The sequence below is a fragment of the Chelonoidis abingdonii genome, chromosome 7, assembly GCF_003597395.2.
Source record: "Chelonoidis abingdonii isolate Lonesome George chromosome 7, CheloAbing_2.0, whole genome shotgun sequence".
NCBI classification, from domain to species: domain Eukaryota; kingdom Metazoa; phylum Chordata; order Testudines; family Testudinidae; genus Chelonoidis; species Chelonoidis abingdonii.
Window position 1 is genome coordinate 64940226 of NC_133775.1, and position 16468 is coordinate 64956693.

The 16468-nt window shown below is 40.8% G+C and overlaps 1 protein-coding gene across 13 annotated transcripts in view; it reads left to right on the forward strand.

The window, feature by feature from the left end:
• The window catches only part of PRRC2C (proline rich coiled-coil 2C), a 128049-nt gene that overhangs the window by 76172 nt on the left and 35409 nt on the right, over positions 1 to 16468 (forward strand). For 6 of the 13 annotated variants that reach the window (XM_032806130.2, XM_075067965.1, XM_032806139.2 and 3 more), the window contains exons 22-24: positions 1296 to 1547; positions 10406 to 10495; positions 12354 to 12455. In XM_032806130.2, coding sequence (XP_032662021.1) covers positions 1296 to 1547; positions 10406 to 10495; positions 12354 to 12455 — 444 coding nt within the window. The remainder of the gene's footprint in view (positions 1 to 1295; positions 1548 to 10405; positions 10496 to 12353; positions 12456 to 16468) is intronic. The other 7 variants (XM_075067963.1, XM_075067964.1, XM_075067969.1 and 4 more) reach the window with 3 other exon arrangements.

Consider the following 16468-nt stretch of genomic DNA (forward strand, 5'->3'; position numbering starts at 1 on the left):
GAACTATGGGATAGCTGAGGAACAGCTACCCACAGTGCACCGCTCCTGAAATCGATGGTAGCTTTGGACCATGGACGCAAACAATCGATTTCGGGATCCCGCTGTGGATGCGCTAAACCGATTTTATTAGATCTGTTTTGTAATATCGGTTTAAGCTAATTCGAAATAATCGTGCAGTGTAGACGTACCCAAAGACATGTAAAGAAGGGTCTCCTTTACCTGTCTCTGGAAAAATTAACCTCCTCATTCCTTGCCATGAAGTACTTGTGATGAGGGAGAAACTACCAGTCTCTACCCTGCCCACCCTTAGCCTTCGTTAATGCAGTAGGATTTTGAGGGCTGCCCTGCCTACCCTAGTCCACTAGCTTTAAAGAGACATTATGCTGCTCCTGCCGCCCCACAGTAGTAGCCACTGAACTACCTCATGCAGTCCACCCTCTGCTGGTGTCACCATCTATTAAGAAGGGAATGGCTTCTGAGTGTCATAGCATGGTATTAAACTTATTCTTCCTTTGTGGCCACAGACCAACGCTCTCCGTGTATAACACAGTTATAGAGAAATCAAATTTACATTTAAAACCATTGATAATATAGCCATATACCATCGCAGCCACCGCTCCTTCAAAAGAAGACGGGAACACTTGCAAATTTGTGTTCTGTGTTTAAAAGCTTTTTAGTGCAAACACTGCGGAGGAAAGCTCTGGCAAACATCCATACACCAGTGTCTCTTCAGCTGAGGACTGAGAACCCTCCGCCCATTTTTCTAGGGCTCCAGCAAAAACAGAAGACTTGATATTCCTGATATTAGTAAGGCTAAAAAAGTCTGTTTAAACATTGCTAGAAAAAAAAGTTGGGCTGTCTTTAGACAATATATTTTAAAGTTCACTAGGGCAATTTTTTCTTCTTTGCAGGTCACTTTTAATCTTTAGACTGACTATTTAATCCCATGCCATTTAATATAGCACTCATAGGAGCTCTTAAGCCTAGATCTTTGGCTTCCTGCTGGTAATTAGTCCTTTCAGTTGACATGTTTCAGGTACTCGTCTGGTGCCAGATTAACATCTCTAACTAAACTACCCTTTCTTTAATTTAAAAAAAAAAGCAAAAACAAACAAACCCAACCTTACTGTTTACACCCTCAAGGAACAGTCGCAGACATTTGAGTCTTGGTAGATGTCAACAAAATGTTTTGATTCTTACTCTCTTGAGCATATAAAGATTTTATGTTACAACTTCCTTGTTTTTAAAAAAAAAAAAAAAACAGCCAACACTGACAAGTTAAATCACTAATTTAGCTTCCAGACTTGAGTCCAGTAGAAAACAAAGAATATAAACCTGGTCCTATTGGGAAAGAGCGTTCGCTAAAGAACAGAAAGGTGAAGGATGCCCAGCAGGGAGAGCCCGAGGGACAGGAGAAGCCCAGTCCCACCGCTGTCAGAAGTCCAGACCCTGTTTTGACAAAAGAAACCAAAGCCACAAATGAACTGAGTACTGAAATAGGAACAATGATCTCTGTCTCTTCTCCAGAGTTTGGAACAAATACAAAGGTAAGACAAAAAAGTGGCACACTTCTTGAACATTACTGAACAGTGTGTGTAAAAGAGATAACATTTGATTAACTGTAACCAGTGGGCCATGGGTAATTTAATGTCTGAATTCTGCTATGACATTTAGTTGCCTGCTAATGAAATCATTCAGATATTACATAGAAGAACTTACAAAACACTGGAGTTGAAAAGTTAGACCGTTTGCCTGTAGTTGTTCTCAGGAAGTAATATTTAAAATGAAGCACTGCTGTGGATTATGTGCCCTGTATGTGACTCGGGTTGAAGTGTTCTAAACTGTTTATACCGCCTCACCAGTGACTACAAGTGCTCACTAAGTTATAGAAAAGAAGTCTGTACCTGGAGCCCTAGGTTCTGGTCTGTGGGAAATAGCACCAAAGAGGTTAGAGCAGGCAGAAGCCTTACACTCAGTGCCTGATTTGAAGTTTATCCAAGTTGCGCAAGAGCGATGTGGTCAACCATCATCAGAGAGCTGTAGCAAAATGTTGGAAGGAGACTCAATTTGCAAGTTTGCGTACCACAGCAAAGAAAGCATCATGCATCAAGCTTCAAGATAAGCTTTAGAATGGAGACATTTTCAAAAGCACGTAAAGAATTTAGATGTCCAAATCCTATTGAGTTTCAATGAAACTTTAGTGCTTTTGAAAATTTTACCTAATTCCCTCTGTGGAATGTGGTGAAGATGCATAAGCGTCACTGTACGTTCTCTGCAGATTGCTCTCTGATTTTATGTAGACCTTTTGTAATAACACTTTGCTTGCTTTCAGCCCTGATCCTTAGCTGTGCTGTATTGACAGCACAAAATGGGGAAAGGAGGAATAATTAAGGCTTCCCAGTGATCCTCTGCTGCTGTGATAGCTCCTCTTGGGTCTGTTGAATCCAGTATAACTTTAAAGCGGCCTACAAATTACTTGAATTTACATCCAAGGACTAGTCCAGCACACAGCCAGTGCAAGACTGAGCACAGAGATTGAGAATGTGACTGCAGAAATTGAGCTCCTTACCCATCAACTGGAGGTGGGAAAGTGGACATTTTAAATAGGAACTAGTGGTTGTTTCAGTAGCAGGTGGATGCATACCACCCACTGGCAAGACAATTTAATGACTCAGGACTTCCAGTTTGTAATGTTCTGTCTCAGTTGCCTGCAGATAGTCAGTCTTGAGCAGGAAGTATTGCTCTGTTGCTAGCATTGACATTATACTTGATATGTTGAGGAATCTGAGATACTATTGACACCAAGAATGTTGTTTAAATAGTTGTAAGTTAGCCGACACAACTTACAGATATGCTTTCAGCTTTTTTTGATCCTTCAAGCTGAGTTGCCACATGCTCCCCAGTGAAAATCTGCAGAGCAGTTATTGGAGGCTGCACATCCTTGGAAAGGTTCACCCTTGAGACACGTGAGGGTTCTGCCATGGAGAACAGGTTGTCTCTGAAATCTCTGTTCTAGCCTAATAAATTTTGAATGTTGTTTTTCCTGTTGCTAGCAGCGTAAAGTTTTAGTTTTAAGGTGTGTTGGCAAGTTTGAGTAAATTGTCAGTGCTGCAGTTTTTGATCTTGTCTGTATCTGTGTATTGGCTTCCCTGAACCAGCAGACTTAAATGACTTGAGCCCACCAAAAACTGGTAAGATGAGAAGTGTAACTTCTGAGGGCCTGAAGTGGTATTATTGGTGACTGGCAGGGGAGACCATGACTGCATCTTACTTGTACATCCTGGCTTGGGCCTAGTTCTTTTATTGTCAGAACCCAATGGGTTTTTTGTAACCCCATGTTCTAGGACCAGATCATCTCATTGAGGCCTATCAAGGTAAGGAAAACATAATCATCTTTTCCTGACTCTTCCCAGGAAGCATTCAGAATGGGAAAGGTGCCTCAGCTGACTATCCAAAAGTAAGGCCCTGGATAGTAGCACTACCAGTGTACATTGACATCCTCTTGTCCTCTCCCTAATCCCAAGAAGTTACAGGCAACCCACAAAGGGAAAAATTGGCCTTTGTGATATTTTGGCTCCTTTATTAAGTATAAAGAAGGCCTGAAAGGGTGGGTTTGTTTTAAGTTTTTTTTTAAAATGTAAGGTGAAACTATCAGGAGTATCAAGTCTGGTGTCTGCAGGAAAGCTTAAAGGACCAGAGTGCTGAAATGCGAGCTATCCTAGCCCTTAGCTGAAATGTTCTCACAGATCTTTTCTCCCAGCTGTTTGAGTTAAATAGGTGTTAACAAAACAGTGTTTTCAACAGTTTACGTAAATATTCCTTGCCCTCTCAGTTGTTAAAATTTCACTCATTATTGTGATGTCATAATCTTGTTCTCCATAGAGTCCTCCATGAAAAACAAGTAGACAAATCTTAAATTTTGCATATAAAACCAAGCAGGAAAACAATATTTAGAAGAGAAACTTTCAAGCTTTTTTTAAACATTACCAAAGCAAAACACACATCTCTGCAGACCACCTTTGAGGTAGCGGCACCATCAACTTCAAATCTAGTTTTTAAAGTAGTTTTGGTCTCATGCCTGTCCCTAAGTTCCTCTGCCACCTTTTTGTTTTCCAGTCACATTTTTGTGTCTTTAAAATGTTTTTCTCCTCTTATTCCTTGGGGAGGACCCAGCCAAAGTGAAATTGACTGTACAAGGAAAAACAGATGATGGCTATACAGTTCTCTAAAATGCACTAAGTAAAACCAAATTAAAAATAGGGGGAAATTTTTCCTCTGTTGTATTAATTTTATGTAGCATTAAAAATAATTTAACAAGTGATTTTAAAGTTTTTAAGCTAAACACAGTGAACACGGTTTTTTGTGTTTAAAGTCTACTGCTCACATAAGAGGCTCTTGAGTTTTCCATATCTGTCAGGTTGCAGCAGTCAAGGGTACTTGTCTGCAACTCCAGAACCAGAGCAGAGTACTTCACCCATTCAAAAAAGCTCCATAACGAGAGCACCCATGTTGTTTAGTCATGTTCTTTACATTATAAATATAGAACGTCAGCATGATAATCCATATAATATGAGAAGAGAGAGACATTTTTTGGAGTTGCTGCTGCATCTCATTTGTTTCAAAAGTTTTATATTTCTATGGTGAGACACTCCTTGCTGTCTTCTAAATCTAATCAAATAAACCACACTGACCTCTCCACCTCCCCCAGAAATCACTTAAAATGATATGTATACCACATCGTGCAATTCATAGGTACAGTCAACAAAATCGGTCCTACCAGTTTTGAAAGTAATGGAATCTACCTGGTACTGACTTGTAGTTAATGGAAGCTGGCTCTTTAAAAGAAGTTAAAATGTCCCAATGGGACTGGGAAATTGCTTAATTTGCAGTCTGAAATGGATGAGCATTTAACAACCTCCTTGGCTTGGACACTCACCTCAAGCCAGAAACAAATCAAACTTCTTTTCAGATAATAATACATAATTTAGCTTTAAACCAGCCTGTTCCTTCACAGCAAGTTCTCTCCTCAGTGCCACCTCCTCTCTCTGTCTCTCGGCTTCTAGATTAATCTCAGCTTTGTACAATATTCTCCTTTTTGGCAACTTAGAGTAGCTGGGAAGTTTGGCCACTTTGTTTCAGCCTCTGGTTGCCCATACAAGTTAAACGAAGTCTTACACATATACTTTCATTTTTTCTTGTGATATTGCTTTGGAATTTTATTTAGATAAATGGAAATTATTTTATTGGTTTCTTCAGTATGATATTAATAAAGATAAATAACATCCTTGAACTACAAAAGGCTAAGACAATCGTAGCGCAAAGAGGAAGTATTTTTTTTTAGCCTCAAAAAGACAACCTTTAAACTTTGTTTTTAGTGTTGTAGCCATGTTGGTCCCAGGATATTAGAGAAACAAAACGGATGAGGTAATATTTTTTATTGGACTAACTTTTGTTGGTGAAAGACGCAAGTTTTTAATCTACAGCTTCTTCGAATCTGGAGAAGGTACTCCTGTGTCATCGTAGCTAAGGCTAAGATTTTGTCATGGTTATTTTTAGTAAAAGTCAGGGGCAGTAAACAAAAATTCATAGAAGCCATGACCTGTCTGTTACTCTTGCTGCTGTGGCTCCATGGTTTCTGCCGCTGCTACTGTAGTAGCGGGGAGCTGTGGGGTTCCCCCTCTGCTCTTGGCAGCTGGAAGCTGCAAGGTGACGATGTATCCCAAAGAGAGAATGGGACACCCCCAGCCTCTCACACAAGGCATTCTCCCCCGTGAGGCTGTCACTCATTACTGGAACCCTGAGGAGGGCCCCCTCAGGAGTCTTGTCACCCGTGGCTGGAACCTTGCAGGGGGCCGCTTGTCGCTGCTGTCGCCTGTCACTGGAACCCTGTCAGGGCCCTACTGGCTGCCAGTTCCAGAGACCCACAACCCCTGGGGATGAAGCAGAGAATGTCGGGAGTTCTCTGGAAGGGTTCTGTGACTTCTGTGACATAAATGTAGCCTTAATCATAACTAAATAAAAGGTGGAACAGATTTAGTGTAAGTAGTTAACACATTATAAGAGACCATTTAAGGTGAAGTGGCCAGTTAACACCTCTGCAGGACAAAAAGTGGAGTTAGCGGGTTAGGGCTTGGCTGCACTACAAAATTAAATTGACTTAAGTCCAGGTACAGCCATCTGCAGTAACTAAAGCGAAGTTTCACATCCACGCTTTGAGCATGGCTACACTTGCAGATGTAGAGCGCTGTGAGTTAAACCAGCCCTCGAAGACCACATTAGGAAAAGCACTGCGGTGTGTCCACACTGTCAGATTCATGCGCACTGGCGTGGCCACATTAGCAGCTCTTGCAGTGCAACAGAGAGCAGTTCATTGTGGTAGCTATCCCAGCATGCAAGTGGCTGCAACATGCTTTTCAAATGGGGAGGAGTGGGGTGGAGTGTGACAGGGAATGTGTTATGTATATGTTGGGGGGAGAGTGGGTTTTTGGGGAGCTGAGAGCATGTCATCATGCTGTCTTGTAAGTTCAGACAACAGCAGACCCTCCTCCCCGCTGCCTCTCTCTCTCTCTCACTCTCAGCAGCAACATTCCACACTAATGATTACTTTGTCCCAGAGCAGATAAGCATGCCGGCAATCAAAAATAGAGCTTTGCAAGGGTATATACACAATGCGGCCACTTGACTTACGAGAATTATGGGACATTTCCAGAGGCCGATCAAAGCGCAGTAATGCAACACTGATGCTGGGGCATTTCAGCTGAAGCACCGCAAGCATTATGCTTCTCGTTGAGGTGGATTACCAGGAGCACTCCAGCTGCAGAGTCCAGGCGTTCTAAGTGCCTTGCCAGTGTGGACGGGTTGTGAGTTAGGGTGTCTGGGGCTGCTTTAATGCACTCTAATTTGCAAGTGTAGCCAAGGCCTGTGCTGCTTCTCATTTGTGCATGTCTTTACCTGAAGGGCTTCCACTGACTGAACTGGGGCATTGTGGTGCACTGATAGCTGGAGCCCCACCATCCTGGGCTGACAGCCCCACACAGGGCTCGCAGCGGGAGCTCCCTTGACATGAGGCTGACAACCCAAACTTTCAGCCCAGCGCAGGGCTCACAGCTGGAGTGTAGGCTGGCAGGTTCCCTGCAACACAGTAGCCAGTCTGCGAGTGCCCAACTGGAGCCGAGATTCTGGGAGCTGCCAGGGTCTCCCCACTGCAGCAGCAGCCCTGAGAGCCACATCTGCAACCAGGATTCTTAGCCCTGCTAGGCTCCCATCTCCAGGACCCGGAGCCTACCAGCAGTGAAACTGACATTCTTGTCAGTTTCACAGCTGCTGTTATTTCATATTCCAGCTCCAGCTATCACTCCATCTCCGTCTTCTTCCTCAAAGGGAGCCTGCATAATACCTTCAAAAGACAACCCCAAGCTTAAATTCATAACTTTGTCAGACATTCAAAATCATGGTTTTAATAAAGACACTGGATTTATGGCTCGTTACAGCATTCCAGCCCCATAACCTCCATTTTTTGTCCTGACTGCTGAAGTGTTAACTGGCCACTTCACCTTAAATTGTCTTTTACAGTACGTTAGCTACTTATGCTAAACCATCTGTTCCACTTTGTATTTATCTATAACACTGAGTACCTTTCACAAACCTGAAGAGCTCTATGTAGCTTGAAAGCTTCTTTTTCACCAACACAAATTGGTCTAATAAAATATTTTACCTCACCTACCTTGCGTTTCTAGCAACCTTTAATTTTTAGTTCAGTAAAAAAATTCTTCCAACAAGAGAGGTGTTGCCTAAACAGACAGTTTGTGGATTTTCTTGTAGTTAAGACACTTGATTGGTATTCTAGGCCAACATCCTGAAGGCACTTAACTTTTGTTTGGTTATTTAAATATATTTGATTGTAAAATTCAACCAGATGTACAATTTTATTTATAGTCTCAAAGAATGGTAGTTTGATAGAAATCCTAGATTTTAAATGCCTCAACAGCTTCACGAGGAAGAGGTTTAAATGTGAAGCATCTACTGTACTGTCTGCCATCTCCCTGGCAGTTCGATATTCGTTGATTTAGTGACTGTGTACCTTCGCATTCTGATTCGCACTGTTCCTGATGAAGTTTGTCAAGTCGTTCTAAAACAAGAACATCTTGTCAAGACACATCCTTCCTTTAGTTGTGCTGATGACTTCTTGGGGGTTTAATCAATATCTTGGTAGCGGCTCAGCCTTGAGAAATGCAGTGGGTATACACCTGTTTTCATAGGTAGGCAGTGGGCTTGATCCTCCACTGTTACTAGTTCAGTGTAACTACACTGGCATAATATGAAGAATCAGGCCTCTTATCGTCATAAAGACCTATAACTTAGTTAGTGGCAAATACAGCAGCGTTGCTAGTGAAAGTGAACTCATTTCAGTCTTGTCCTAAACAGTGTTGAGCCCTGTAAGAATGAAGATAATGAGAAGCCTGGTGCAGGCTCTTTGCACCTTTTAGAAGTTACTTTGGTTTTGACATGTAAAGCATCTAACTTTACAATGCCTGCTAGAACATCACTCTGTTCAGGCTGCTAGGACAGCAGTTCTCAAATTTTTGTACTGGTGACTCCTTTCAAATAGCAAGCCTCTGAGTGCGACCCCCCTCTCCCCCGCCCATTCTAAATTAAAAACACTTTTTTATATATTTAACACCATTATAAATGCTGGATGCAAAGCAGGGTTTGGGGTAGAGGCTGACAGCTCATGACCCCCCCCCATATAATAATCTTGTGACCCCCTGAGGGGACCCGACCCCCAGTTTGAGAACCTCTGTGCTAGGATCTTCGGATCAGGTTCCACAAGTGACCACTCCAGTGAACACTACATCCTGAGATCATACTTGTAAGAGTGTGGTCAGAAGTATGTATGTATGTATTTGGCAACCAGGGAGGACAAGAACTAAACCATGTTGTTCAAGTTATTTCTCTTCATCAGCCCTAGCAGAGAGTGGTAGGAGTGGATACCAACTCAATGGAGAGACTTCATTGGAAGCCAATATCAATACAGAGAACACAGAGCAGGAATTTCAGATCAATATCAAGCAACATACCTAGCTTGTTCCCTGGAAATATTCCTGCAGGAAGTTATCACTTGATGATTATTGAGTACAATGACTTTATTGAACAAAGAGAGACGTACATACAATATCCTGGCAATCACAGGTGGCAGCTAGTTCAGTTAAAAGTGAACCTTGGATCTTAGTGCAGGGAAACCTAAATAGGAGGGCAGGTGAGTGCAGCAGAATGATCCTGGATAAGGAAGACTGGAACTTTCATCCTCATCTATTCCATGAAATCACTTTCCAGTGCAGAAAAATCCAAGGGGGAAATCATCCATGGAAAAATCATGAAAGGTACTTTCCAAAAGGGATCCAGGAACAATAGTTGACTGTCTCTCCACTAGTATTGAGCCAGGGATCATCTTTACACTTTTTCCCAATATTTCTGAACTCAGGAAGTGTTTTTAAAAAGTTAGTAATTAGCAGACATAGAAATGGCAATTTGGTCCTCCTTTTTGGTTCCAAACGGGACCCAACATCCTTTTGCAAGGACTAATTCTACAACTCTGTCTAGTTGCACTGAACATGGTAGTATAGCTTTAGAAAAGGAATCTTGGAAACAGAAATGCTGTTTGGAAGAGGGCATAAAACCTGTCTTTGTATTCCTAAGAGTTGGCTTTGAATGTCCATACAAGAATTTTAATGGCTTCAGGAAATAATGCAACGAGTTTTCCATCCTGTAATGAGCTAGTAAAAATTCTTAATTTGTTGCTTTGAGTTGACTACTTAGTTACCTTTTTAAAATGTGCTAAGATCTTACCATTTCCAGATCAGTTTCTTTCACTGGCCACTTGCCACCAGTGAAATTTCTCTTATGTGTGTACTTGAAAAAGAAAAGTCTCAGCCCTTTAGAGAAAAGTGCATATTCATCCCCTCCATTCTTTTTTTTAATCTGGAGAGCCTTATCTTTCATCTGCTTACTTAAGAAACATCTGATCTTATTTTATACTGTTTTCTTCTGTTTTATAGCTGTGTGCCTAATATTAAAAGCCATTAACTTTTAGAAGTTAAATACAACTTTTGTCATCTGGACCACATACTTGATTAAAGGCGAGGCTTTCCTGGGATATGCTGCCTCTCATAGAGCTGAAATCTTCCACAAATTCTTCTAGTGCAAAGTAACTCAGCAGTGAGAATTGCTGGACATGCTTTCTGAAAAAATAAATTAATAGGTGTGATGAAATTCTGTCATCATACTACTTGGTGAACTGCTTCTATGTAAAAGATAGTCAGACCACTGTCTGAAAAGAGTAAGCCTGAGACTAGAAAACCTAGTTTAGATAGGGGGTTCATTTTAATGGACTTATTTTTCTTCACAGGAGTCTGTGACAGACTACACTACACCTTCTTCTCATCCTAACAATGTGGCTGCTAGCAGTACAAAAATGGAGGAGACTTTGGTGACTAATGTAAGTCTATTGTAGTGAATCTCTTGATTTAGGACAGGGAAAATGTATTTATACTCCTGTCTTCCTTTTTAAAAGCACAGAATGTTACATTCAGTTAGCTATTAATAAGGTTTCCATTATGTTAACCAGCTGCTCATTGTGTAATTCCACTGTAAAAAAAAAAAAAAAAAATAATAATAACTTAAGTTGGTTAGTGCCTGTTTGAGTTCTTTGTGTTACATGGTGTTTGTTTTTGAACAACAAAAAATTTGGAAGCCTATGTAAGGGAAAGATATTTTTAGAGGATACTTGAAAAGAGATGGGGTCAAGATTCAGGAAGACAGTTCCAGATAGCAGGAATTACAGAGAAGTTACCCTCAACAGCATTTGTAAGACTAAGGGAAAGAAGAGGCCTGTACTAGAAGTTAAAGATGGAGTCTCTACGATAGACTGAGGAAAGTCCCCAAAAGACTTGTTTTTAAAGAATTATTTTGATCTGGATCCTGAAATTAATTGTGGCTATCAAATGTGAGGGAATCAGCTTAGTGGGGTGTTTAAAGTAGACAGCAACATTCAGTAATAATGCTTGAAGTACTTCTCACAAAGCCAGCAATCCTGGCTTTGTGGATTTGTTGTCTGTATTAGTTTTTCTTGTATGGTGAGAGAGAGTACTAATTAGTGTATGACTCACAGTGACTTCAAATGTATCTTGAACTTAGTGGGTCTCTGTCAAGAGTAGGAACCTGAATCTTGTGATTCTGCTATTTTGAGCAATGCAAATATAACTAGCTCAGAGTTGACTGGATTTGGGGGAATTGTGACAAGGCCTACTCCTACATCTCTCCCGAGAGAGCTTATAGTTTAAAATAAACTTTATTCCTATTAAATGAATTTAATGATAGCAACATCCTTTAATGCATTTTTGTGACAGTGGTGTTTGTAGCTACTCCTGTGCACCTCTTCCATTCATAATGCTGTGATTTTTTTTGTGCTGTTTGTCAGTGGTAGACTCAAATCATAGGCAAAATACGATACTTTGTCTTTAATTCCTTGGTCCTGCTGATCTTGGTGTATTGCTTTGTTGCATGGTAGAGTTGGATACACACATAGGAAATATGGTCTCCCAGCAACAACAGATTCGTGCTTTTGTCTAGTTTCATAGTTTCAGTACATGTATTTTGAGATTAATCTCATTATGTGGCAGCTCCATATGCTCTGTATCTAAACTAAGAGTTGGTGATAGACAGGAGTAAGAGACTATTACTATACCAAGGATTATAGCAACACTTTCTCAGATCTTGTGTTTAGGAACTTGAGCAAATTCATCATTAGCTTTTTCTTGTGGAACAAGTGATTGCATTTTGTCAAATTTGCATTCTTTCTCCTAAACTTGGCCTTTGTATGAGAGTCCTATTGAAAGAGAGCTAGGAAACTAGAAATAGCCATGTGCAAGCATTAGTTGCCAGGTATAGTTTTACTTATTTTGTGGTCCTGTGACTTTGAAGAACATAGTTTTTTGTTTTTGTAGAAGTTGCATCTCAGAGTTTGGATCCTAATACGGTCAGGCTTGATTGTGGAAGAATTTTGTACCCCATTGAACTTAAAATAAATTTTGGCCTAAATGACATTTGACTATATAGAAAACATTGGTGCATGGACAAATAAGCCTGAAGTCACTTTCAGAGATGACCGGTATTACATGAACACATATTAAATAACCTTTCCCCTCCAAATTTTCATCCTAGTTTGTCAAAACATCCCTGCCAAAAGCTCAAGCCTCAAAGAAAATTTAATTTATTAGCACCGCTTGAGCATGTGCTCTTAAGGGGCTTTTGTAGTAGACTTAGTTAGAATGTGATGTGTGTTGCCTGCCTTTCAGGTGCCCCTGCCCCACACCCTTCCCCTCCCTAGGAGGGAGACTCTACAACAGAGCTCCAGCCTAACTCCAGTTTCTCCCGCTACCGTGGACCTCACCCTCAAGGTATGTACCACATCCCTCTAAGGGTCATATTCTTGCATGCAAGGGAAAAAGATAATGGAGAACTTGCTGGTGAACCTTTTTAGAGCCTTCCTTTGTTTCCTCTTCTGAACTGCTTTTGCATATAAACAGATGGCTGAAACAAAAGAGTGTATCAAAGAGGATGCATTAAATTATAAATCTCTTTAACCCCATTTTGCATTAACACTTGGCCTCAATCTTGACTCCCACTACCCGGAGAGTTAATTCTAGGGAGACACATATAAGAGTGTAAATATTGTGGCATGCTGCTCATGACAGAAACCTGTCATATTTTGACATATTAGTGGATAGATCTGTTTAAAACAAGCTGGTTACAGATTGATGGTTGTACAGGTTTTTAAAAACCGAGTAGTGCATTGACTTCAGCAAGCAGTACTTGACTTTCTTAGCTCTTTCCCTTTGATTAGTGATGTGTGACTTGTACAATTAGATGATTGGAGTAGTAAATAATGAAAAGTAGGTTGGCAGTAAGTTGTTTTATTTTATGTCAACAGCTATTGTCTCATATAAACTAGTACAAAAGTGCTTTGCTATACTTGTGGTGGTTGACGTTTCATGCTCCTTTATTGTGCAAGGTGGAGCAAGTATGTGAGAGCATTTGGTCTATGGCATGTATGTAGTCTGATGTTGGGAGGGTTTGGATTGTGTGCTATATAACTCACTAACATTATTAAGCTGGTCTCTGTCCTTCAGCTACAGCATTTTTAGGCAAGTCGATCCTTTCCAGTGCCATAGATGAGCTATGTGATAGTGCTTTTATACGCTGAACTAGTAAAAGCATTGCAACTTCCTCTAATTTTCAGAAGGCAGAATGTTGTCCAAACTAGAACTCACTCAAAAGAGAATTGGATGCATAGCTTAATGGCTTTCAAGGAATTTTCATGCAACTCCCAGTGAGAATTTCTCACTGAACTGGTTTTGTGATGGATGAAAGTTTCTTTCCAGTTTTCATAGTCTATATCATTACAATACAGCACAACCCAATGGTGCAATCCTAGTTACTGTTAATTATCCTCCCTTCTTTTTGTTTGTATATGTTTAAAGTGTCTCAGCCAGGAAAAATGTTAGTCTATTTTAAGATAAAAAAGATGTGAGGTCAGAAGAGTGATTTTAATTTGTGGAAGTGATAGAGAAGGGAGAGTAATTTGGCAAGGGAAACTCTGCTAGCCTGCTAAAATTTGAAATGTAATTTATTATTTATCAATAATCTAAGTTTCTGGTGTCTGGAAGCACTTTTTTAAATTTACCTTTAAATGTTAAACTTAATAGAACAACATCTGGAAATACGTAGTTTATTAACTAAACACTTGATACAGTTAGGAATATTATCCATCGTGAGCACAGTTTCACACCACCTGAGCAGAGAGAGTTCCTCTTGTGTATATTTTCTTGTCCTGTAACTTTGTTGGGGCACCTCAATACCAGGGTGATTTAATTGTCCTAATAAACACTTGATAGATGATAGCTATCTTCACAGTAGGTCTGATGAGGAATTTTGTCTAAAATCTCTGCTGCAGTGCTTTGAGTCTACATTTTGAGAAGCCTTTTTTTTCCCCCGTGTCATGCCCTTTACTCAGACATTCAGGGTTTGCATCTCTTCCTGCAAATACCAAAGTCAGTTCACACTTTTTCAGGGTACTCTAGGACTTGACCCTACCATCTTCATACCAGAGTCTCTGGTACCCAAACAGAACATTGCTGCTATTCTCCCATCCTATTGAATGTAATCCTTGCTTTTAAAAACTGCTTTGAGGGCAGCAGTGAGCATTATCTTCCAACCCTTCTCCCTTAGAGGAACAAGAGTTTCTAGGCTTTTCTTCTGGAATGGAAAAACCCTCCAGTCTCCTCTCTTGTTCCTCCATCCCCGAACATAGCATTCCATCTGCAAGGAGATCCTCTCAGAAGAAACGGGACGGCGGGGGGACTCTGCCACAATTGCTCCTTTCTCTGGGCTTCACTCTGCCAGGGAAAGATACTCCAAGTGGAAGGCTTGTTGGGATCTCTGCTTCCCTCACATCAGCCAAGATTTCTCGGGAGACACCTTGGCAAAGACAGGTCAGCCATATTAGAACTTAGCCAGGCCTTTGCTGATCAAGGGCTCTTTGGCAGGGAAGTCCACAATCCTCTTAAACTTCCCTGCCCAACATACTTCTAAATTCCAGGGTTGCATCTAAATATTCTAAGTGGGTAACCAAGTCATTTGGCAAGGAATCTGCCTCTGCTTTTCTGTCCTCACTCACAGAAAAACTGTTTTTTCTTAGGGAAGTTTTCTCTTGCTTCCTCTGCAATCATTTGTTGATTTCTGAATGCTGAGACCCTGGAGCACTTGAGTGGGCCAAGACCCAAACAGAATCAACAGGTGAGAGGCCGTGGGTTGACCGTTGTCTTTCTCATGCACCCACTATCCAACACACCCCCTCTCCCCCAGATCAGAAAAACCACAAAGATTAAAAAAACAGAGAGAAGGTAAAATCATTCTGGATGCTCTTGCTGCTTCTCCAAGGTCTTAGAATTGAGAGAACTTCTTTCTCCTAATCATGTTTGAAACATTTGGTATGTGAGAGAGATGTAGCATGGATATTCCCTGGAATTTCACATCCCTTCATCCTTTCTCAGATCTTCAGAGGTGATGAGAAACTTTACATTCTGCAGGAGCCCTAATCCTACAGCTAGGGAAACAAATCCTAAAGAAGGAAGCTGGCCAGGACTCTGCTGCATGCTCCTCTTAGTTAGAGAATGGGTCGGGTGGAGTCTGGGCCAATCTGGTCCCAGAGGGTGAATAGGGTTGATAAAAGACAAAATTCAGGATGGTGACTCTAGCTTCTGCTATCACTGGAACCACTCCATGAGACCTTCCAACATCAATGGACCTGGCAAAAGCTTATTTACATATTCTGGTCAGATTCTTGTCACAGACACTCGTTCAGTTTGTCTCCAGAAATTGCCAATATTAGTTCAGACTACTACCTGTCTGTCATCTTCCCCTATGGTGTTTACAAAGATAATGATAGTGATATAGCCTGACTGAGGAATCTAAGGTCTTAGATATATCTATTCTTACCAGGTTTGTGACAAACTTGTTCTCCTGCTCTCCCTATGAAGATGGTCTACCTCAGGATCAAAATAGCATGTTGGTGGGACAATGGCTTACCTACAGGAAAGGTTCCACAAGATCCAGGCACTGAACTCTGAGGTATCAAGGAACAAAGTGTCACTCATCCATACCTGCAGGTGCTAGGTCTTAGTCTAACTCAAAGATTGCTCCATGTAAAACACTACATGTGAATGCTTCAAGGAGTTTAATTTATTGTTAAGAATACAGTTTCCTTACAGTTTTGGGAAATACTCATCTGGTGTGAGGGTGGAAGGGGATGTGAACAAATCTGGCCCATGTCTGATATATTTATTAGAAGAGGCTCATCCTCAGTGCATGTGTTTTGTGGGAGGAATCTGTCCCAAAAAGGGAAGTAGTTAAGTGACATTTTCTATGAAGTGTGTAAAAGCACTTGTGTGGAGGGAAAAGAAACTTGAAATAATTCCTCCTGTCTGATACCTTTTTACACTTCAACAGTGGAAATTAAATACAAATTATATTGATTTTTCCATCATTTTCTATGATGTATAGACAAATAACATAACTTAAATTAGGGACATGCGGACCTAATTTCCGTAAAATGAAGTAGTTGCAGCCATGCTCTGTTTTAATCGGAGATGTGGCCATCAGAGACTACTTGTCCAGTAAGAAGTGCTACATCTCAGTTCAAGTGACTAGGCCATTCTGATCTGGCTTGCGCATTTTCAGTACTGAATGAGTTTTGTTCTGAACGAGGCACCAAATGAAAATAGTTCCTGCCCCCAACAGTTTGTAATCTGATAAATGAAGAATTGCAGCATGGAACCCATAGTCTCCAATAGCTAAACCTCAGCATTAAATATGTGGGTGCTTGTCATTGTAGAACTTCATGGACCATAAT